Source organism: Amphiura filiformis, chromosome 8 (assembly GCF_039555335.1).
Source record: "Amphiura filiformis chromosome 8, Afil_fr2py, whole genome shotgun sequence".
Lineage (NCBI taxonomy): Eukaryota > Metazoa > Echinodermata > Ophiuroidea > Amphilepidida > Amphiuridae > Amphiura > Amphiura filiformis.
This window is the reverse complement of record NC_092635.1, coordinates 54,656,178-54,679,354: the sequence shown is the minus strand read 5'-3', so window position 1 is coordinate 54,679,354 and position 23,177 is coordinate 54,656,178. Positions and strand designations below refer to the sequence as shown.

The 23,177-nt window shown below is 37.9% G+C and overlaps 1 protein-coding gene across 1 annotated transcript; it reads right to left on the bottom strand.

Annotated features, from left to right (window-relative positions):
- Positions 1-772: 772 nt before the first annotated feature.
- On the bottom strand, positions 773-16,362 carry LOC140159226 (uncharacterized). Its single transcript, XM_072182632.1, has 10 exons — positions 16,197-16,362; positions 9,906-10,044; positions 7,835-7,948; positions 6,634-6,688; positions 5,475-5,595; positions 4,421-4,509; positions 3,495-3,686; positions 3,109-3,201; positions 2,560-2,632; positions 773-1,766 (listed from the first exon to the last, which is right to left on the bottom strand). Exons 1-10 carry the CDS (start codon positions 16,260-16,262, stop codon positions 1,104-1,106), a joined length of 1,605 nt encoding a protein of 534 aa, XP_072038733.1. The 5' UTR covers positions 16,263-16,362; the 3' UTR covers positions 773-1,103.
- Between the last annotated feature and the right edge of the window lie 6,815 nt (positions 16,363-23,177).

The window sequence follows — 23,177 nt, the reverse complement described above, 5'->3', positions numbered from 1 at the left end:
TTATATTACTCTGGTCTGTTTACATTTTGGGATAAAAAAATTTTGAACATTTTTGATAATTTTGGTTTTTGACCGGAAGTAACCCCTTAATGACCTTTGACCCCAAAACTGTAGGCATCCTAAAGACCCTGTAAATAGGATTGCCAGAGGTGGTGCAGCTGCTAGGGCAGCACATTATTGCAGAAATATTTGCTTGGAAGATAATAAAACATCTGAAACTTTCAAGTTTAAGTAAATACTGGACTTGTACTGACATATTTTGCATATTTAGGTGACTGCTCTTTATTTGGGAAAGAGGGACATTATATTCCCCCTTCACAGAATGCAAAAATGTCTTAGTGAAAATAGTGGGCCTATACTCACTAGATCACTTTGGGGGAATTCATTTGCACAATTTCTCTCATGAGCAGTATTTGTAAAGTGTGCATCATAACACTTTTTGAATGACATGGGTAAATATCACGGAGTTAGACACACCCGAAATAGACCTCACCACTAATGCTTGTTTTAACAGAGGCACCACCAGTGGGATTCCTTATCTCTCTCTCTCTCTTCTATCTTGGGTTTTGCTACCCCAGACAAAATTATGAATACAAAAAAATAAGTTCCACTTTCATGCTACCCTCATGTTTAGTTTCATGTTCAGGTTCAGAGGATCGAGGATATGGAGAGAAATCATCCTGATATCGGCTGGCTTACTTATTGATTTGAAGGAGTATTTTGTGATCCTAGCATTCCTCTTACGACATTTTTCAGTAGATATCCAAGAAAAAACTTATTCCCAAAATGTCAGTTGATTCCGATTTTGCATTTGCGAGTTATGCATGATTTATGTGTATTATACTGCTCCATAGACACTGTGTTGTAATTTTGTTCTGGTGTACCAGAACCTAAGTCAAATTTCACAATATTTTTTGCTAAATGAACTAATCTGAAAGAAATATTTTGTACATAAACATTATATAGCCAGAGGTTTCCAGTGATATAAATATCTCAACTTTTTTGAGAAAAGTGGGGGTTGATGCTGTGGATCACGAAATGCCCTTTTAAAATGAAGTGATTTCAAATTGTCACTTTCTATAATAATCTGGTATAGATGTCACCTAATACCACACAGCACTCAAACTCTGTTTGATATTGTCACTGTTATCCCTACGTTTCTCTGTGGTAGCTCCAGCCTCTCCTTTGGTCAATTTACGTCTATGAGCCGCTTTCTGTTTCTTCAACAAGCTCTTTTTGACCTTCGACCTCACCATGGACTCGTCCATTATAGTGGAACGTGAACTAGTAGCAGCTGAGCACATGCTGTCGCTATTCCGAGTGCGTGCGTGGAAGTTGACGTGACTTAAGCTTTCTTCGGTACGGTGCGGTCTATACTGCCTATTTGATGCACTGATATCCTCTAAATCATCATCATTGTCTGAACAGGGAGATAATTCATCATTTTCATCAGTTCTACTCTCAGTTGCCTCAGTGTGGGAGGATTCACCGGTAATATTATTACTCTTGTCTACAAATTTGTCAGTTCTGTCTTCTGCCCTTTGACCTTCATCACTAGCATTTGTTTCATCATGAGGCACTTTGGCATCATCAAAGTCGGAAGAAAGTCTCGACTGTTGTAATCTGTCCGTCAGCTGATCATCATCATCAATCTTTTCTGTCTCTCCTTTATCCTCCTCCTCCTCATCATCGTCATCTACTTCCTCCTCTTCGTCATCTTCTTCCTCCTCCTCCGCTGCCGCCTCATCATCCTTTTCACCAGATGCCTATAATGAAATGAGAAAGAAATATGGCAATTAATCAGCATATCATTTTTGATCTAGTCACTGTTATTTCCCTAATAAGCACCCCTTTGGGCTGTTTTGAAAACTTACAGCATGGCTTTGGATCAAAAATCTAACTTACAGTTTTTGTCAGAGAAGAACGGCAATTGTTTACATTTTGAGAGGGTGCAGAGCATAAACATGGAAGTGGGGTTCTGATCAGCTGATTCAATCATCTGACAATCATAACAACAGACCGATAATGTGATTGGCCGATTACGCATCAAAACGTTGGTAGGCGCAGCTCTTGAAGGGAACACAAAACTTCGTAAAGGTCGCTCATTAACAGGGCGCTCGCATCAATCTGAGCAAGGGACTGCCATTCTTCCCTGAAACCCAGTGTAGTGAGTTGCATTGGCTGTGACATTTGTTGTGTAAGAACTCATTTATTGAGAATTGCAACAATGGTGCATTTGATGGGCAATGCATGGATACTGGGTTTCTCTGCTGAATCTGAGGTTAATTAACATTACTTCCTACAAGGTAATGATAGGCATATTGCATAACAAAAGATACAGCTCGAGAGGTTGATCCGTCTCCTTTGTTATGCAATACCTTTGTTTAAGGGAAGGAATTTCTGTCAAACTGACCGTTAGAGAAATCCACAATCCAAAATCCACATATTGCATTTGACCTGTCCGAGTTCAACCATTGCTTCAAAGATATTAACCAATATGTCACATACATACTGCACACATAGTCTCTGCCTTTCATGCAAAACAACAGTTGTGTTTACCTTTTCCAGGGATTCCTGCATTTCCTTTGTGAACCCACTAGCTGCCACTTCAATATCCAAAGTCATTTCACCGCTGGGAAGAGACAAGAAAATCAGATTAAATACTGTTTAGATAATGAAAAAAAAAAACACCCAAATCATGCTGGTGTACAATAAAATTTATGAATTGGTGAATGAGCAATACCATCGATTGTGCCATTCTGGATAAATTATGTTATGTTTTGGGTTCTCAAGCTTACAGTTCTCAGATGGTTTGAATCCTCTGGTTGCATATGCAAAGTACAGGTCGCAATACACTTTCTGAATCACAAGATCTTAATTAATTTGGGATTGCCACATGGATCAGTCATTGGAACTTAAATGTTTTCCTCTAACATTAATTTGATTGCGAACATACCAAATCATCATCAGAGTGTTATTCCATGTTATACTGATGATACTCAAACCTAAACTCCCTGGTTTCAATTAGCAAAACTACAAAATTTTCACAATATCCTCAAAACAACTGATGGAAATTCATTAACATTTAAAATTATTTTCAAATCTTACCAGATATCAGAAAACTTGGGATAAAGTTCACTTTCATAGTTGAATCTTCTTTGAAAGAAATCTTTGACGCACTGGACATCTCGATCAAAGTACCTGAAAATTAAAATGTATAGTAGTGCAAATATTATTAAAGTTGAAAAAAGTTGAAAAGTTCAAAATTGAAAAATCCAAATTTTCATGGATTATAAAACTACTATTGATGAGTTTTCCTTTCAAGATTTGTGAATATACCAGGACGCAGGTTAAAACTGAACCACTGTTGTATATTACCAGAATCAAAGTGTTGTACAACAGTAATAAGAACAATGAATATATCTATCTTTTCCTTCTTTTCTTTTAGTTTTCAAGGGGGCAATCACCCCCAGTCCTACAAGTCAGGTTCTTACCATTCAGCATTTGTATGAGATGTAGACACCATCTGAGGAAAATCAATCAGCGTGATCTGATCATTCTCATCGATCATCAAATTGAATTCATTGAAATCGCTGTGGATCAAACCGTGATTTGCTAACTTGACAATCAGATTCATCAGGTCGTCGTACACGGCGCCGGGATTGGATAATTCACGGACTTGATTTCTGGAGGAAAGTAAGAACAGAAACAACAAAAATGATATATTATTCAAATCAAATAACTTTCACAGTATTTTAATTTTTACTGAAATGCCAGAACTTTTCAAACAACTTCAACAAAATTGCAACCCAACTTTAAGACCAAAATCCTATAAAATTACCGTAAGAGAGACAAATAACACTTGAAGAATTGATTACACATTTTCTCAAATCGATATACCCTTGGCACAAAGGGGAGTGTGGTTAAGGCGTTGGACTGTGAATCCAAGGGTCAAGGGTTCGAATCCCAGGTCCGCCTGAGCTCGGCTGGCTCTTTGTGTCCTTGTGCAAGGCACTTCACTCTACTTGCTTAGTGCTTCAGAGGGCACTTTAAGCTGTCGGTCCCATGTACATGCATATTTTCTCACATTAATGTAGTGTGCACGTTAAAGAACGTCACAGACTATTCGAAAAGAGCAGGGGATCGTCCCGGTACTGTTGACTGTACTTCAAAAATACACTCATCTCCTCTAGGTTCCAGAGTAAAAAATAAGTACAGCTTGTCTGTACGCAGTGCGATAATAGAATACATATGAGGAAGAAGAAGAAGAAAGTTAATGATAGACTCTCTCAAGGTCAGAACCTTAATTTTTGATGCTGTTGGCAACCTACTTTCAACCCTGATTGTGATAAGGCATTGGAATATTCTCCAAATAATACTCAGACAGATAATAGACTACAACTTGTTTGTCATTACTTACAATGGATATGCATTAAGGAGTTCCATGACCACACAGTGCCTGTTGAAATCTACTGGTTTAGGTACAGGAAACCCATGATCATAAAGTGCCTGCAAGATGATATGCAAATATAAAACACAGTATGTAACATCAACTTTGAAGGTGTTGAAGCACTTCAATTACAAACATAACACAACTACTGTATTCTATAACATTTATAGGTAAATTATGTTAATTCTTCATCAAGGTGAAATACTCCATGATAAATACATATACGGGCTCATATTGAAAAACCCTATCACGTTTTCACACAGAAAGGCAGGATTCCCCTCGCTAAGCGCGCGCTTCAGGAAAGCTCGGTCATAAAAACGGATGGATTATATGCATCAGTGATACACCCTGCCCAGGATTTTAACAAAGAAGGCTAGCACAGGAAAGCTGCAGGATAGCGCACACCTTCCTGTGTAAGGGAATTTCAATATGAGCCCTAACGAGATCCAGACGATTGTATGCATGTGCCTTATACTGCACATGCACCATACAAAATTGGTGTGGACGGAACAGGTACATTTCATTTTCGTCAAGAATTGTCTCAAATGAGTCGATTATGGGTATAGGGAACAAACCAAAAGTTTGATGACGACCTATAAACGAACATGCTTTCGTCAGGAAGCTCACCCCCTCCCTCCTACCTGAAACATTGAAGATTCCAACCTAAAAAATATCAACCAATAGTTTCACTTGAGTTTTACAAACATAATCAGACTTTTTGACCCCCTGCCCCAACAAAAGGACTTTTGTTTATTGGACATCATCAAACCTTTAGTTTGTTCCCTATCATTTACTAAGTTATGGACCAGAAGAAGTGGCAGTGTCACAAAATGGTGTCCGTTCTCAATCCCCCATGTTACAAAATGTTCATTGTGACTAAGTAACACACTGTGTTTTATTAAAAAATAAAATCTTGGTCGGTCGGGCCCGTAGAAACATTGATACATACATTTAAAATTCCTATCCCATGTAAACAAGTCTTTTTATTAACGAAAAAAATATCCTGGTTATCCATCTTGCCTACCTTCATGAAAGCAAATTCTTTCATAGCTGAGAGCCTGGACAAGTAAAGCCAGGAGGCACTGTGTCGTTTGCCCAGGTAGTCTCTCTTCTCCTTCAACTTGCGGAATGATGTCCGACCCAATCTGATACAAAGCAACAACAAATATCACACATGCAATTCAATGATAAATTCTTGTAGTAAGTTACTGAGAGTATACATGTACAATCGATCAAATACTTCTAGAAACACTGCATCTCAAAATCATCTCTTGCTTGTTTCATACTGTCATGGCCAGGGTCTTAGCTAGCCACCCGTCTGGCCGTCATTTTAGACGGCCAGTTTGCTCCTGGGACGGGCAAAATTAATGCCTTTGACAGATGCTATATTATAAATTGTATGTTTTGAGAAGCTAATTGCCCTTTTAGTAGACCCAATTTGTAGAACAAGGACATATCAGCACATATTTGAACTCTTTGAACCCCCCAATGGGCTATAGATGTCTGGTAAATGTTTTAAAGGTCAAATTAGGACAGGCAATTTTAGTCAAATGACGGGCAACCCTCAATTTTTTTAGATCAGTCCACAATCAGCTAGTTTTCAGAGTTTTGTCGCTGGCACTGAGCGGTGTGATGCTTCGTGCATGCCGCTTGCAGAGAAATGCAAGCGGAGTTACCAAGCGGGATGCCAATCAACCGCAAGCAGGATGATGCTACGAAACCAGCATTAATAGCAATTACTTCTTGAGAAAGACATTTCTCACAAATAAAATGCGTACAATTACAAAAGTTATTATTTTTGGGGTTTCTTCATGACTACCTGGGAAATTATCAGAAAATTGGTTGCTTTGACACAGGAATTACTCTAAAATAAGAATGTTGTAAAACAATTTTCAATGCACTGTGCTATGTGCATTTTAAATATCGTCAGCCTGCTACGCTAAATGCCTAATTCATTCTTACATGTTTCTCATTTGCAATTTTGATTTTCTGTGTAATAAACCCATAATTCATCAAATTTCCAGCCACATTTTTCATTAACTTGTGGAATGCATCTCTTTTGATGTATTCCACAAGTTAATGAAGAATGCGGCTGGAAATGTGATGAATTATTGGTTCTTAAGAAACATGTAAAAATGACTTAGGCATTTAGTGTAGCAGGCTGACAATATCCTACATTGTACCTGTGCAGTTTGAGAGCTAGTTGTTCACCATCATCATTTGCCACTATGTAAATATCTAAAAGAGGAGGAGAAGATTGCATTATTAGTTATTGGGAAACAATACAAGGTAACAATAACCACAAACACAGAAAAAATGTGTGATAGTTACTTTACATGTGCTCAATGGCCTACTATTGTTAACTTCTGTAGAATACTACAGACTTCTCTGCTCTTGAATGAACTATCATTTACCCTCAGACCAAGAGAGCCAAAAAGGACAAGGATAGTTAGCCACCAATTGTACATAGCGTAGTGTGCGATTTCGGAACATTAATCTTGAATTTCCGGCACGTAAATTTGAGTTTTGAGATGAACAGTGACCAGCCAGGCATCCTTTTTAGATGTAATTCAAGCACAATATTGTTGTACAGTAAGCAGAAATTTTTTCCCCGGTGTTTACTTGATGGAATGACATACATAAATGACCATCAAACTCAAACGCGGACTAGATGTTTACAAAATCGGCCAACACAACAACACACACAGCAGAGAGCTAGCAATGACCTTACCCGGAACGACAAAACACAATTGGGATCGTCCATTTCTCGCCATGGGTAAATTTGTTTTCCTTTCGCTTTGCCCGTAAAACATTATTTACAAATACAACTTACACATATCTTCAGTCAAAATTACAGATCTTGCTATCCTGTCAATTTAACAGCTCGCAGATAAGCAAGAGCAGGGTCAGAAGTTGGGTGAGGCTTACAGTAAAATTGTGGACTTGATTTGTTGAGAATGGGAGAAGCCTTCTTTTCCTTGACCTTTATTTCTATTCTTTCCATAAAAGCCAGCCTGGCTTGACCATATTGTTTGGACTTGGTCTCATCAGGACCCAAGCATGTTTTCGCACAGAGTGACCGTTTAATCAAACAAAGAGGGCCATTTTATTAATTTTTTGCAATGCAAAGCCGTTTTTTTTTGCTTGAGTGATCAACATTCAGCACAAAATAAGGACGTTTAATAGAATTTTGGTATTTGGGTGTATTTGTTGGGTATTTGGGTGTATTTTTGGGGTATTTGGGTATATTTGGGTGTATTTTTGGGGTATTTGGGTATATTTGGGTGTATTTTTGGGGTATTTGGGTATATTTGGGTGTATTTAGGAGACATTTGGGTGTAAATGGGCAATGGAGTTTCATAAATATTCCTGGTTCACACCTACCTGATTCTTTGCCTACTCCTATCTGGTTGCCTACTGATGTTACTACATCTCTTGCTGCTAGGGCCTTGAGAGCCAGATAATCATAACCAGGATAGGTCAAACGATAACCTGGATCTGCAAATGATAAATTGATACAAAATGTAGGTGAAGATACAACTTGGTTGCTGCATCATGTTATGCATAATTTATATTGCTTGTATTTTTCAAAATTTGAAAAGACAGCAATGATAATTAATTAATAGCAACAAATAGCAAAACTGTTGGTTTATTAACTGTGCATTACTAAAGTCCATATCATACTGGGCAATTACAAGGGGTGTAGCGCTTTTTTGGTGACATAACTTCCGTCGCCTATCGGAAAGGCAATTGTTGATATCTGATCGCTAAATCGCTAGCGTGCCATAGTTACAAGCAGTAGACTTGAAGGCAATTTTGTCACTATGTCGCCAGCCACAAAAGAATGCTGGTAGTGACTGTCCAATGCTACAAGCATTTGATCACTAGCTGTGACTGATATGGCCTTTATTGCTACAGTTTTCAGCACAGTACTTCAGCGGTCTGCCAATTTGGCACAGTTTATGGCGTATATGGATTCCAATTGGCTGATTGAATCACATCTTCATCACATCTGCACCTCGTTCGCTGGTCAAGCTGCGTAGCATCGCATGACCTGGTTGTTTTTACGTGGTAATCAGGCAGAGCAGACGGACAACGCTGAAGTAATTTGCTGAATAGTATAAACAAATCAGAAAAATCAATACACTTGCGCCGAATGTTGATCACTCGGTACTGTGGGCTCCTGCATTAGGGAGCAAACCAAAAGATTGATGATGACCTACAAATGTAACTAGTTTGTTTCATAGCTGACCACTCCCTGTCTGTAATAAAACTGGAAGTGAAAATATCATTGATGTTTTATAATGAGCACAGGAAAAACATACGGTAATCAACATCTTTTAACCCTTTCTTTCCCTAATGACAATAATCATGTTTTTTATACTGGGCACCTAAAAAGGGTGGCTTTGTTACATTCTTACTCATCAAGACGTGTTTACATGCATGTATCTTGTTTATTTGATATTTATTATGAGCTTGTTTAGTACTATTTTTTTCCTTAGATATTGGTCTTTCAATTTCTGAAACAAATATTTATGATTTTCATTTGTACTAATTACTGTAACTGGACAAACGAAACATGATAAAAGACTCAAATTTCTTAAGCAGACCTTGGTTGTGATCCTTTTTACTTCAGTAAACTAAAAACTAGTAAAACATAGAAAGTTTGCAACAAATCTGAAAGAGCGCCCTCATGCTCACTTTTGATCCAAAAAGTCCATTTTTGCGAAAACGCTTTGTCGAATTCTCTTTTAACTTTCAAAACTGGATTGTTGAGCTTATTTTACATCTAGTTGCATGCCTCAATCATGAAAATTTGCATCTCCAGTGCCAGATATGGGGTGTTTTGAAGAAATTTATATAAATATTGATAGATTTTTGACCACCCTGTATTTACATAATTGAAGTACTTGACCGCTAAAAGTTCCATATGGCTGGGTGGGCAATTAAGTTAACTATATTAAACATGTGTCAAAACTTTACATTATCAATGTACGTCGAGGGGTGACACCCTAACTAAATTAATATTTTCATCCTTATTTTGCTTGTTACACCCTGTACATGTATGTTATATGGGTCACCCTGTATAATGACTCCCATTGTATCATTTCTGAAATCGTCTGAGTATATGCTCTCAGAATATATACTTTTATTGGGTTCTAATGTAAACTTTTGAAGTTATAGTACCAAACCTGTAAAAGCATGTGATTTGTTTGAAAAATACATATGCAACGCAACTGGTGCCCAACATAAAAAACATGACCAGAATGTCATTGTTCTTTAGGTTTGTTCCCTTAGAAGCATCAACATCTAATGGATTTGCCTGACATAACAAAATACTACAGCTAACCTGAGAGTGAAGGAAATTATACCTTCTGTTTGACAAGGGCATCTCTTGTAATTTGTCTTCAAAACTTTCAGAAAATAGAAATAACTTCAAGCACCAATCACTTACATCTCCCATGCTCCCAGGCACACAGCTTGTTACGCACAAGCTCCTTCAGTAGTTTATAGCATCCGCCATGTTTAAGGTTAGCGATGGAGGCCACCAGGTTTCCAGGAACAACTTCGTGGTTTTTCATCCCCATCTCAAGCTGTAACAAAATCAACGTATATATTATGATAAAGTTTCAAGATTTGACCACAATTTGGTGGCCTACATGTATATAAATAGGTTAAAGGGGCATTTTGCAGGGTCAGAAGTTCGTTACACAATGCGATAATCAATCTTGATTCTTGCAGAATAAATCTGCAGGAATCATTTGATTCTCGCAAGTCAACTTCTGTGTAAACTACAAACGTTTGCGGGAATCAACTTTGATTCACGCAAATCTGTTTACGAGAATCTTTGCGAGAATCGATTCTCTGATTCACGCCGAAATTCTGACCATGTTTTGTGATCCATAGCCTCATCCTGCACTCTTCTCCAAAAAGTTGAGATTTTTATACCACAGGAAACCTCTGGCTAAATAACATTTGTGTGCACATGATTTCTTGCAGATTCATTAGCTTTGCCAAAATATTGTCAAATTTGTATTTTGGCAATTGCAGCATTGCACGCCTAGATGGAGCACTGTACATAATCATGCGTAACTCGCAATACGAAATCAGAAAACTAACATTTTGGGAATAATCATTATTCGTGGAAAGAGGATGCTAGAATCCAAAATTAATCCTTAAAATTCAAAGTTGATTTGCAGTTTTGAACTTGAAATGTCATCCATTAGATTGCCGTGAAGAATTAACTTCAATCAAAAGGGACATGGTCAGTGGCGTAGCCAGGGGCAGAGTGCCCCCAAACATTTTTCAGGGACAAAATGGGGACAGCAATGAGTGAAATGTCCTTAAAAAAAACAAAAATGGGACAAAAATCTGGCCTTAGCCCCTAAATGGGGACAAAATTTGGTTCCCCCCCCCCCCCACCAAATCCTGGCTACGCCACTGGACTCAGCCGACAACCTGCACTACATTTTGCATTACTCACTATAGTAGTTAAAACTTTAATCAATAGGTCAACCTTAGATAATTACATGTAACACATTTGCTATTCAGCCAAACAAACCACTTACTTTTTAAACAGAAATTTTTAAAGTGTGGAAACCTACATAAATATGTTGTCTAGGCTTCACTTGACCCAAGTGTATAAAAAAAAAAAAGCGCAGTGATTTATAGTGCGCTACGCACAGGCACAACGCCTAGACGTTGATCCACAAGCCTCAGCACACTTTACAGATAAAGTATCATTTATTTTTGTAAGGTATGCCCAATATGGGTGCAACAGGAATTTCAGAAGAATACCAGTTACTTATATTCATTTTTGAGTAAAGGTCAACCTTTGACAACTGACAAGGCATAACTTTTTACGGAAAGCGCTATGGCAAAACCGTTTGAACTTTTGGCTTTCTCTAGAGTCAAGGGCTTTAATTTTTTTATATTATATGTGACCATCCACCACGAACCAGGTGTAAAGTCGCCAGAGATATATGGCTCAATAAACTCAACAAAATTCAGTAGAACACAAAGGAATTTCAAAAGGATTAATTGAATATTTGAGTGACTAATTACCATACAATTATCACATGTGATACATCTTGCTAGAGCTTATTTTTGTGTCAGTTCCTGCAGAACTGACACCTTTAGTACAGGTTTGACGATCACGTGACAATTCGAATCATCATATCGAAATATCACGTGCTCTGTAAAAATATCAATATCGATATCGATACTATTCGTCAATTCAGCCCCAAACCAAATCGCCCACATGCCAATTCGAACCCTGTATATTGATGTACAAAAAAGTTGGCCAAATTTAACTATTTCGTGATTTTCTCCATAACCGTTGTTTTTACACCAAATCTGTATATTTAGATGAATTGATGTCTTGCATTCGGTCACAAACCAATTCGTTGTACTTTGTGCAATAACCATCTATCTTTTAAACCAAATATCCTAAAGAGTTGTGCGATGTCGAACTTTTCCTCTGGTCATAAAGAACAAAACAAGTCAGCGTCACAGATCTGTACGTAGAGTCAGCAGTTTGTGGCCCTCACAACACGGGCTTCCGGTCCTAGGAAATGGAATATTACCGATAAATATATAAGAGATGGCAAAATCAGTAAACCACTTTAAGTTACAAATAAAGAAAAGTCTAATAAAAATTACATCTAATATTTAGGATTATTTAATGACCTCACCCATCCCCCCCATCTCCACTCCAACTATCAATTTCTTGTGTGGACTGTGGAATATCTATATGAAATGTTATAAATATTTATATTGGAGTCTTTCTTTGCATGTTCTTCTCCTCTTTCTTTTTTCTTTTATTTGTTAACTTTGTGTAATTGTATGTTGTAACTTAAGGCAGTGTAAGGGGTGCTCGCTTCAGGCCTTTGGGCCTTTTGAGCATCTCCTCATTCAAATGTTGTGTCTTTTATATTTTGTATGTTGATTTGAATGAAAATAAAATGATGATGTATGATGATGATGATGTACATCATTTCCTATATAGAGTCGTGAGATATGTCAAACTTTTCCCTTGGTCATAAGGAACAAAAAAGTCAGTGGTCGCATATCTGTAGGATCATTGGTTTAAAATAAGATATATTCACTTTTTTTTTATTTTTAACCAAATATCCTAGAGAGTCGTGCCATATGTCAAATTTTTCCTCTGGTCATAAGGGAAAAAAAGTCAGTGGTCGCATATCTGTAGGATCATCGGTTAATGAGATATAGTCACTTTTTGTAACGTTGTGCACTTAACCCTCTTTTTTTACTTCTGGATATCGTTTGGAGTCAAATGATTTTTCATTTTAAGGTTATGATGTATTTTTAAACACGAAATAAAACAAAATTGACCATGAGCCGACTTTTACAGCTGTTTCGAGATGGACGGTCACATATATTCATTAACATATTAAATCGTTTATCCCTTTTGGTCAATATCGAATTGGTTTGTGGCTGACTTAGCTTGGGGCCAAATGCATGAATTGGCATATGGCCAAGTCAACTGTGGACGAATTGATTTGGCCGAATCCACCTGCTTCCATGCTGACCAGGAAGTGCCGAAAAATTACGTACTTTTACAAGGCAAAAAGCAACTTTTCTAGGCATTGTTGACATGGGGCTTTCGCCCAAAAAGGTTTCCTACTATAAAGACCTAACTTTTGAGATGGTTTGTATGTTTGAAGGTGCAAAATTAACAATAAGCTTAAAATCATGGCAGGGTTTACCACTTGAGTTTTGCAAGTCTTGATAATATCGACATAAGTCTTGATAGTAATACGCTGTTTTACTTAGCCTATATCTGGTGGCAGCAGCATTTTCCTACAGTCACGTGATAATGGCGCCGGCGGATAATACACGAGGGAACTGACAGTGTCCACATCTTTTCTTTTTTTTTTTCTTTCTTTCTTTTTCAGTTTTTTGTATTTTATCAGTACTTGGAGCTGGTGGGGGAGAGAAAGCATTAAAATACATTCAGGAAAAAATAAAACTCAAACCAAAGATGAAGGCTCCATTTCAAAATCAAAATTAAAAAAAAAAAAAACACCAGACAATGAGCAGGTTCAAAGACCCACAGAAGGAAGATGACAAAACAGAGTCCTGACCCTATCCGAATCCTATTTTGACCTTTACACAAATAAACCACCAACCCCCTTCTTCATCACATACAATATTTTTATAAAAACATCCAGCATGTCCAGTGTTAATTAAAAAATAAAAAAAAATCTTTTTGTATTGCGCTGGTATAGGAGTTGCAAGGGCCTGATACTTTGCTGATATCGAATGATGAAATTAGCCATCTTCCTCCTGTGAAAAAATTGAAGAATAGAAGGCTGACATTGCGCCAAAACACGCACGCCTATGTAAGTGTATAATTAGGCCTATTTAATGATAAAATGAACTACCACTAAATGTTCTTGTCAGTGCTGCAGTGCAAAACTTCTCTTTAACATTACATTAAAATAATAGTTACATTGTAAATTGGAACTGACACCAATTTTTTTCAGGAATACTTGTTTGTATTGTAACCAATTGATTCAAAATCTAAAAATTGAATCCTTACACCTCGTTTGTTGTGGATGGTCCCTTTAATTGTTTGAAATATTCTCTAGTGCAAAACCCGATAGGTAGGATTTTCAGCATCCCTCTGTTGCATTTTTTTGCAACATTTGTTTAAATTTATGATTTTGTCAGTTCTGTATCTTTTAGGGCAAACAAAGTTTACCCATTTTAAACATTCTATATCTATGTTGAAATGCAATTTTAACAACATAGGGCCTATTTGATGCAAAATGGCAATCGCCTAACATTGTGATCTGCTGTGTTTACTTCGTTTTACAGTGTCATGCTTCAGCGATTTCAACTAGATTCTGAATGCAATGGTCTCTAGCCTCGTTAGTAGACTTCTCGAGCAAGTCTATCCACGTCTCACTGTGAAGTGTGAATAGCTTCACATTTGAGGCTAGAGTCCATTGCTATTGAAATCTAGTAGCAAAGCCCTTTCGCAATTCCAGAATCATGATGCATTATGGGTAATATTTGCCATTTTTTGTTTGTTTGAGATAAACACGAGGAGGCTGCAGTGCATTTGCGTTTGCAATATTTTTTTTTATTCATTCCTACATGTTTCCTGTGAAATACAAATTCTGTTTAGGAATGAAGACCAAAGCAGCTGTCAGTGAAATTCCAGTACAAAAAAAAAACAATTTTAAAGGAGTATTTCGTGATCCTAGCATCCTCTATTTATGTCATTTTTCATTAGATATCCACAAAAAAACCTATTCCCAAAATTTCAGTTGATTCCGATTTTATGCTTCGCGAAGTTATGCATGATTATGTGTATTACACTGCTCCATAGAGTATATATAGGTATCCAGGTGAATTCAAATTTGCCATCAAACTGCATCATTTTATATATCAAATTAAAGCCCTTGAGTAAAGAAAGCCAACACTGAAAACCTTTTTGTCATAGCACTTTCCGTAGCAAAGTTACATCTTGTCAAAGATTGACTTTCATCAAAAAGATTCTGCTAGCAAAATTCCCCAAAACAGCATTACGGGGGTGTTTCTAGATCTTATTCTCATGACGATAGCACCTTTTTTTAATGGAACTGCTATCCAAATCTCTCTGAAATTCCATGTAGTGAGTCTCTCATCACCAAAAAAATCATATATTTGGGTCAAGTGAAGTATAGACAACATATTTATGAAGGTTTCCTTCTTAAAAAGCTTCTTTTTAATTTCAATGTAAATTTGTATTGCCGGTTTAGGCCATTTTGACTGACTATCAAATGTGTTAACTGAGGTTTCCCTAGACTCGCTGAGTCTCATGGACGCCGTTCCTATGTCCATCAGACTCGTATTTCCCATTTTGGATGTCAATGGGAAATACACACTTAACGATTTGCGCCAGTTAGAAACTTGAAAAAAAATCTTAAAAATTTTATCAATGTATATAAAAGTGGTACCAACCTTATTGTGCTTGCTAATTTAAGACTCGGTTGAAACAAAATTAAGGATCGAATGCATTTTAGTGTCAAAAAGGCAAAATTATCGTCAAAGTTCTGTCGAAATCGGCACCCTTGCGAAGGGTTCAGAATTGAATCGGGACGAAAATATCCGATCTTTGCGATCAAAACCACAAAATTACAACTTTAAACATACTATTGGCAAAAGACATTATTACCAAACAATATAGAATAGAAAATTTGACATCATTTTCTCAAAATATTGAAGAAATTTGCTCACTAGACATCGAAAAAGTACGCAATCCAATTCCCGTTCAAACGCGTGAGAAACTGAAAGTGCATAATCCCGACTAGGTTTCCCTGTGATACCTAGAGTATAGACAACGAAATTCAAAGTTCACGATATCTTTGCTAAACGAATTAATCTGCAAGAAATATTTTGTACATAAACATTATGTAGCCAGAGGTTTCCAGTGATATAAAAATCTCAACTTTTTTGAGAAAAGTGGGGATGAGGCTGTGGATCACGAAATGCCCTTTTAAATAAAATAAAAAGCCAACATTTCGATTGATTTCGTTGTCAATACCTTTCCTAGTCTCATTTCAGCTGGTTTGTTTATAATGAACATTGTAACAATTTTATACAATCATGACAATGTGAATGTATTGCATGATTGATTGCCAGATTGGCATGCAATGCTGCCGAATTTTGATCCCAGCAGGAACTAGTCCATTTTTAATTTTTCTAAATGTATCTATCAAAATGTGAAACTTACCGCTGTTAGCACCCTAAAATCTTCTTTGGATAGGTACCTCAACATAGACACGTTCAGCTTTCCCATTGTTACCACACTTTTCCCTGAAAACAAGATTTTAAATGTAAATTCGACGCATGCACCTGTTATGCAATATTTATTTGCGTGCTCTTTAATTGACTGACCAAATCATGCCGCTGGATGGCGCTGTCGATTAAGGGCGCATACCACTCTTTAATAAATAAGATATCTATTGAACTGAGGTTTGCATTGTACTAGGGCCTCAATCCGAAGTTGGTTGTGGGGTGAGGGCACAAGTTTTGTTAAATATGACCGCAAAGCAGACCTCTCGTCGCGCTTGCGGTACGTCTTAGGGGGAATGTGCCGCCTTCCCAGGAGCGTAGCAAGAGCAGGGGCCCATGGACAAGGAGCAGTAGGCCAGTATGGGCCCTTTCAACCAAAGCGGGGCCCTGGGCCAGGCCACAATTTGGAGGCCCCGAACTCACGTGCCGAGGAAGGCATGTGCACTCAAGTTAGTGGCCAAGTTTTGGTTTACGTATAATATAGAAGGGGACTAAAATATTGTTACGCAAAACACGTGAAAAAATTCAATTTCAGACTGATTTTCGTCCCAGATCAACATGAATTTTGATATTTGAATGCGCGATTTACGATTTTTTTTCCGCCCCTTCCTCAGCAGCCCGAAAAGGTTGCCCCATTTTTTTTACGGCCGTTTGAAAAAGTGAAGAGCAAAAAAAAAAAAAAAAAAAAGGATTTATAGCAACACATTTTGATCATGTTGATGTATAGTACAATTTTTCACATTTTCCGCCCTTTTTCTTTACTGGTACTAGGGCTAATTCTTTTTGCCGCCCCTTCTTCCGCCGCCCTCTTTTGCCGCCCTTCGATTTTGCCGCCCCCTGCTTTGACCCCGGGGGCTGGCGCCTCAAAGCCCCCCCAAATACGCGCATGGTTAAAAGAAAGATGCATGGCAATTTTGGGTCCATCTGGCCCAATGGAAAATCCGGCCCTGCTCTCCATTATCAGCCCTTATTTAATTTTGGCTAAATTGTGCTCGGGGCCCCTGAACCCTCGGGGCCCATTGACTTCGTCCACCCTGTCCACGCCCCGCTTGCTACACGCCTGCCCCCTCCCTTCAGTCATTGGAAAAAGGACGGCAAATGAACTGAGCCATTTGGTGGGCACCTGAGACAAAACATTCGTCTCAGCTTTTTACACTACGGTATTATTGTGTAAAATGCCGGGGTAAAAATGTTCAATATGAAGGCCCAATTGAACTTGAGCATTTTGCAGTTAATTTCTAGTGGCGTGCCCGGGGCGTGCCAGGACTTTTTGTCGAGGGAGGGCAAAGAAAAGAAAATACTCAGTGAGCATTATGCCAGATTTTGCAGCGCGCGAAAAATTTAGGCCATTCCGCTATTTGAAGTGAAAGTTGCCCGGGAAAGTTCAATGCACATTGGGTTCACTGCGCAAAAAACGCGCATTTTTACGCCCAAATAAAAGTGTTTATCAAATGTGTACATATTTAAACAGAACTACGCATTTTTTCCTTTCAGATGGGTGGGCGGGGGTCAAAGTAAGAACTTAAATATCTGGTAGGAATATATTATCGATTTTACGTCATTACTGGAAATAGAATGGCAATAGATTACTCCAACATTGGTGATCAGCAAAGGTTATAGCTTCTCAGCATTTTAAACTTCATTTTGACAATATGGCATGTCAACTGTGATGCTCGACTGTGATAACTGACCTCTCACTGAAATCAGTATGATCAGCTAGTTTATCACCATCATTCAATGACCCTGCATACCGTTGTGACAAAGCATTTTATTCTGGCATTGCTATCATCAGTAGATAGCATTTTATTCTGGCAATGCCGTCATCAGTAGATAGCATCTTATTCTACCTTTACTGTATTGCTATCATCAGTAGATAGCATTTTATTCTGGCATTGCCGTCCGTCATCAGTAGATAGCATCTTATTCTACCTTTACTGCATTGATATCATGCAGTAGATAGCATTTTATTCTGGCAATGCCGTCATCAGTAGATAGCGTCGTATTCTACCATTACTGCATTGTTATCATCAGTAGATAGCATTTTATTCTGGCATTGCTATCATCAGTATAGAGTAGCATCTTAATCTACCATTACTGCATTGCTATCATCAGTAGATAGCATCTTATTCTGGCAATGCCGTCATCAGTAGATAGCATCTTATTCTACCATTACTGTATTGCTATCATCAGTAGATAGCATTTTATTCTGGCATTGCCGTCCGTCATCAGTAGATAGCATCTTATTCTACCTTTACTGCATTGCTATCATGCAGTAGATAGCATTTTATTCTGGCAATGCCGTCATCAGTAGATAGCGTCGTATTCTACCATTACTGCATTGTTATCATCAGTAGATAGCATTTTATTCTGGCATTGCTATCATCAGTATAGAGTAGCATCTTATTCTATCATTACTGCATTGCTATCATCAGTAGATAGCATTTTATTCTGGCAATGCCGTCATCAGTAGATAGCATCTTAATCTACCATTACTGCATTGCTATCATCAGTAGATAGCATCTTATTCTGGCAATGCCGTCATCAGTAGATAGCATCTTATTCTACCATTACTGTATTGCTATCATCAGTAGATAGCATCTTATTCTGGCAATGCCGTCCGTCATCAGTAGATAGCATCTTATTCTACCTTTACTGCATTGCTATCATGCAGTAGATAGCATTTTATTCTGGCAATGCCGTCATCAGTAGATAGCGTCGTATTCTACCATTACTGCATTGCTATCATCAGTAGATATCATTTTATTCTGGCATTGCTATCATCAGTATAGAGTAGCATCTTATTCTATCATTACTGCATTGCTATCATCAGTAGATAGCATTTTATTCTGGCAATGCCGTCATCAGTAGATAGCATCTACTATTACTGCATTGCTATCATCAGTTAATATCATCAGTAGATAGCATTTTATTCTGGCATTGCTATCATCAGTAGATAGCATCTTATTCTACCATTACTGCGTTGTTATCATCAGTAGATAGTATTTTATTCTGGCAATGCCGTCATCAGTAGATATCATCTTATTTTATCATTACTGCATTGCAATCATCAGTAGATAGCATTTTATTCTGGTATTGCTATCATCAGTAGATAGCATCTTATTCTACCATATACTGCATTGCAATCATCAGTAGATAGCATTTTATTCTGGTATTGCTATCATCAGTAGATAGCATCTTATTCTACCATTACTGCATTGCTATCATCAGTAGATAGCATCTTATTCTACCATATACTGCATTGTTATCATCAGTAGATAGCATTTTATTCTGGCAATGCCGTCATCAGTATAGATAGCATCTTATTCTACCATTACTGCATTGCTATCATCAGCTGTTGATAGCGTTTTATAGATAGCATCTTATTCTACCATTACTAGGCCTACATTGCTATCATCAGTAGATAACATTTTATTCTGGCATTGCCGTCATCAGTAGATATCATCTTATTTTATCATTACTGCATTGCAATCATCAGTAGATAGCATTTTATTCTGGTATTGCTATCATCAGTAGATAGCATCTTATTCTACCATATACTGCATTGCAATCATCAGTAGATAGCATTTTATTCTGGTATTGCTATCATCAGTAGATAGCATCTTATTCTACCATTACTGCATTGCTATCATCAGTAGATAGCATCTTATTCTACCATATACTGCATTGTTATCATCAGTAGATAGCATTTTATTCTGGCAATGCCGTCATCAGTATAGATAGCATCTTATTCTACCATTACTGCATTGATATCATCAGCTGTTGATAGCGTTTTATTCTAGCATTGCTATCATCAGTAGATAGCATTTTATTATAGCATTACTGTAATGCTATCACCAGTAGGCCTAGATAGCGTTTTATTCTTGCATTGCTGTCATTAGTAGATAGCGTCTTATTCTACCATTACTGCATTGCCATCATCTGAGGATACCATTTTATTATGGCATGCATTGCTATCATCATTAAAATTTAGATAGCATTTTCTGGCATATCAGTATTCATGAGGCTATTGAATATTCATGAGTCTGCTGAAAATCATGAGCATGTTGGAAATCCATGAAGTTGTTGAATATTCATGAGTCCGCTGAATATTCGTAAGTCTGTTGAATATCCATTAAGCTGTTGAATATTCTTGATTCTGCTGAATATCCATGAAAAATCTTACCATATCAAAATATTTTTGTGATTTACGCATATACGCCTAATGATTTGATGAACACTGTAAACGCCAGAACACTCTAAATGTCTTACAAATTCAGAGCTTTTGCAGTTTATAGCCACACTGAACAATGGGAAACCACGCGACCAAAACCGATAACTTTAAAAGACACACTGCATGAGATCCATATCCAGGCTGTTTCTTCTTCTTTCCGACGACAATATGAGCAAATTCAACCATGGTTTCACTCAACGGTGATGCTGAGAAATACTCACAGCTGATATGAAACCATGGAAGAACCTCCCAATTGAAAACACCTGCAGTTATAATTGTCACATGTTCTAGGCCTCTTAAAAGTCAGATAGTCAAGGATTCTCGAGTACTATTATAGTCTGCAATAGCGAAAATTAAAAGAAGTCCTATAGACGAATCTCATTTCACGCATTCCTATACCTCACTGGCAGCCATAACTGGGTCCCCGTCGGCTATAATACACCCAAAATGTGAAATGATTCGGTCTTGGGGGAATTTTAAACTGCATTCCATCACACGTGCTACACGTAGACAAAAGAATGATGAAAGTTTACAACACAATACAATATAACATCGATTTTTAAGCGGCTTTAATTCACCCAATTGGGCAGTCACAACACCTGTTTGGTGCAGCGGGGAGACCCAGTCATGGCCGACCAAATCCTGACCATGACTTGGCTCGTGAGATTCGTCTATACTAGGCCTACTAAAGCTTGAAAGAAAGTGACAAAGGGGTTTTGAAAACATATTGAAATACTCAGAAGGCCTACATCTATGATTTAAGCCTACATACTATTTTGATGTAGGCCTACATATTGGCACCGAAAACAAAGATGGGTGATCCGGAGCCCGCATTGTCGCTTCATCCGTCAAAATTGAGATTTTGGCATCTGAAGAAAAACTCTATTCTTTTTCATATACCCCAGTAAAGAGTTTAGGTCTGAGAAATGTTTCTTTTAGATGGTATGAACAAAAAAGGTTTAGGTCTGAGAAATGTTTCTTTTAGATGGTACTAGCGGTCACCCGTCTTTCGCGGTTCGTAAATAAATGCAATTTTCCAAATGCATCACCACCCTCCGAGTTTTATTGGGAACAATTTTACCAACTTTACCAATTTTATCACCGATTGATCAGTCGTTTCATTTAATTCATTTTAATCAACTTCTTTGTGCCCCCTCCCCATGTTGTCCCCTATCCTCCCGTTCTTCCCCCCCCCCCCCTAGCTCACATCCCTCTTCTCCGATCTGCCTCTTCCCTAGTATCATGGTTTTAGTACCGGGTACTTCTTTTTGTGAATATGAAACGTATGTGCAATTTTTAAGTCAGTATTATAAGTAGGTCCTATCACGGGGTCCTATGCTCAAAAAATTCACAACGGCTATAGTTTGATGGTCACCCATGCATCGCGGATTGTTAAATAATATCACTACAGGTTCGTTCATACTACCACCGCATTTGCGATGCGTTGCTTTGCGATGCCGATATAGGCATATCGATTACTTTTTGCCGCAACTCAACGCAACTCGTCGCATTTCCAAGTTAAAATGTATTTAACTTCATTGCGATATCGCAATGCAGTAGTTTGCAGTGCGGCAACGCACCACATGGCAAAGCAACGCATCGCAAATGCGGCGGTAGTATGAACAAACCTGAACCCATGGCACCCATGCACTCCCCTCACTCATTTTGATTTTTTCCCGTGCTTAATATTCCCACTTGCTTTAGAGGCAGCGTGTTGACGCAATGTCGCGAACTAAATGATACGCGTTTTGTTGTTTGACGCGGCGTGTTGATATTTTTTTGTTTGACGCGATGTAGTTGTTAGGCGGACATGGTAACTGATGCCCACTATTTTGAGGTCCCTGGATATTTTAAAAACTATTTCTGCTCATTTTTAGACTTTAATCACTAAGATTTTTAAAAATGAGGTGAATATGCAGCGTAACTCGGTGAATGATTCGGTTTGCAAGAGTGAAATTTGCAGTTGCATCACCACCGTTCGAGTTTTTATCCCGAAAAGTTTTGCAACTCGGTAATTTGTTATAGACTAGCGGGATACCCGCGCTTCGCGCGGGTCCCCGCTAGATGAGTAAATGGGAGCGTTCACTATAACAGGAAGAAATACTGAACAGGTAGAATCATTGAATCATTATTTTCTAATGGGAGCGTTCACTATAACAGGAAGAAATACTGAACAGGTAGAATCATTGAATCATTATTTTCTAAATCTGTTCTTTCTTACATATCCCTTTTAGCATCTTTTTTTTGTTTGCTGTTTGTGATTTCCCGTTTCCATGTTTTTTACTTAAGTTCTGTTCTCATTATTTTAGCTTCTTTTTTTCTTACAATTCCTGATTAGTTTCTTTCCGTCTTTGTTTCGTTCCCGTTTCATTTAGTTACTTTAACCCGTTGGCCTAATTACTCGTACCTTTTTGTCCCCATGTTAATTTAATTTTTCTTTATAGTACCGCTTCATGTTGTTTATAGGCCTACAACACACATCTTTTCCCGTATTTATTACGTCCTCTCATAGCGTGTCTGCGGACGTGTTCACCCGGTATCCCGTGACCCGTCCATGTACCTTTTTGTCCTTTATTTTTCCTTCTTTCCGTATTATCATGCCCACTGATCTCTGGCTCGCAAGTCGTGTGGCTCTGCGCCGTTTACGCGCGCATTTGCGCAATGCGCATTACGCCCGCATTACGCACG

What these genes read in the sequence shown, in the direction of transcription:
- LOC140159226 (XM_072182632.1), bottom strand. Translation starts at nt 16,262, where the DNA reads ATGGGAAAGCTGAACGTGTCTATGTTGAGGTACCTATCCAAAGAAGAT. An exon ending in AGGAGTAGGCAAAGAATCAG is followed by an intron (nt 6,689 to 7,834) that starts GTAGGTGTGAAC and finishes CTCCTCTTTTAG; the next exon opens with ATATTTACATAGTGGCAAAT. An exon ending in AAGAATTTGCTTTCATGAAG is followed by an intron (nt 4,510 to 5,474) that starts GTAGGCAAGATG and finishes ATCATCTTGCAG; the next exon opens with GCACTTTATGATCATGGGTT.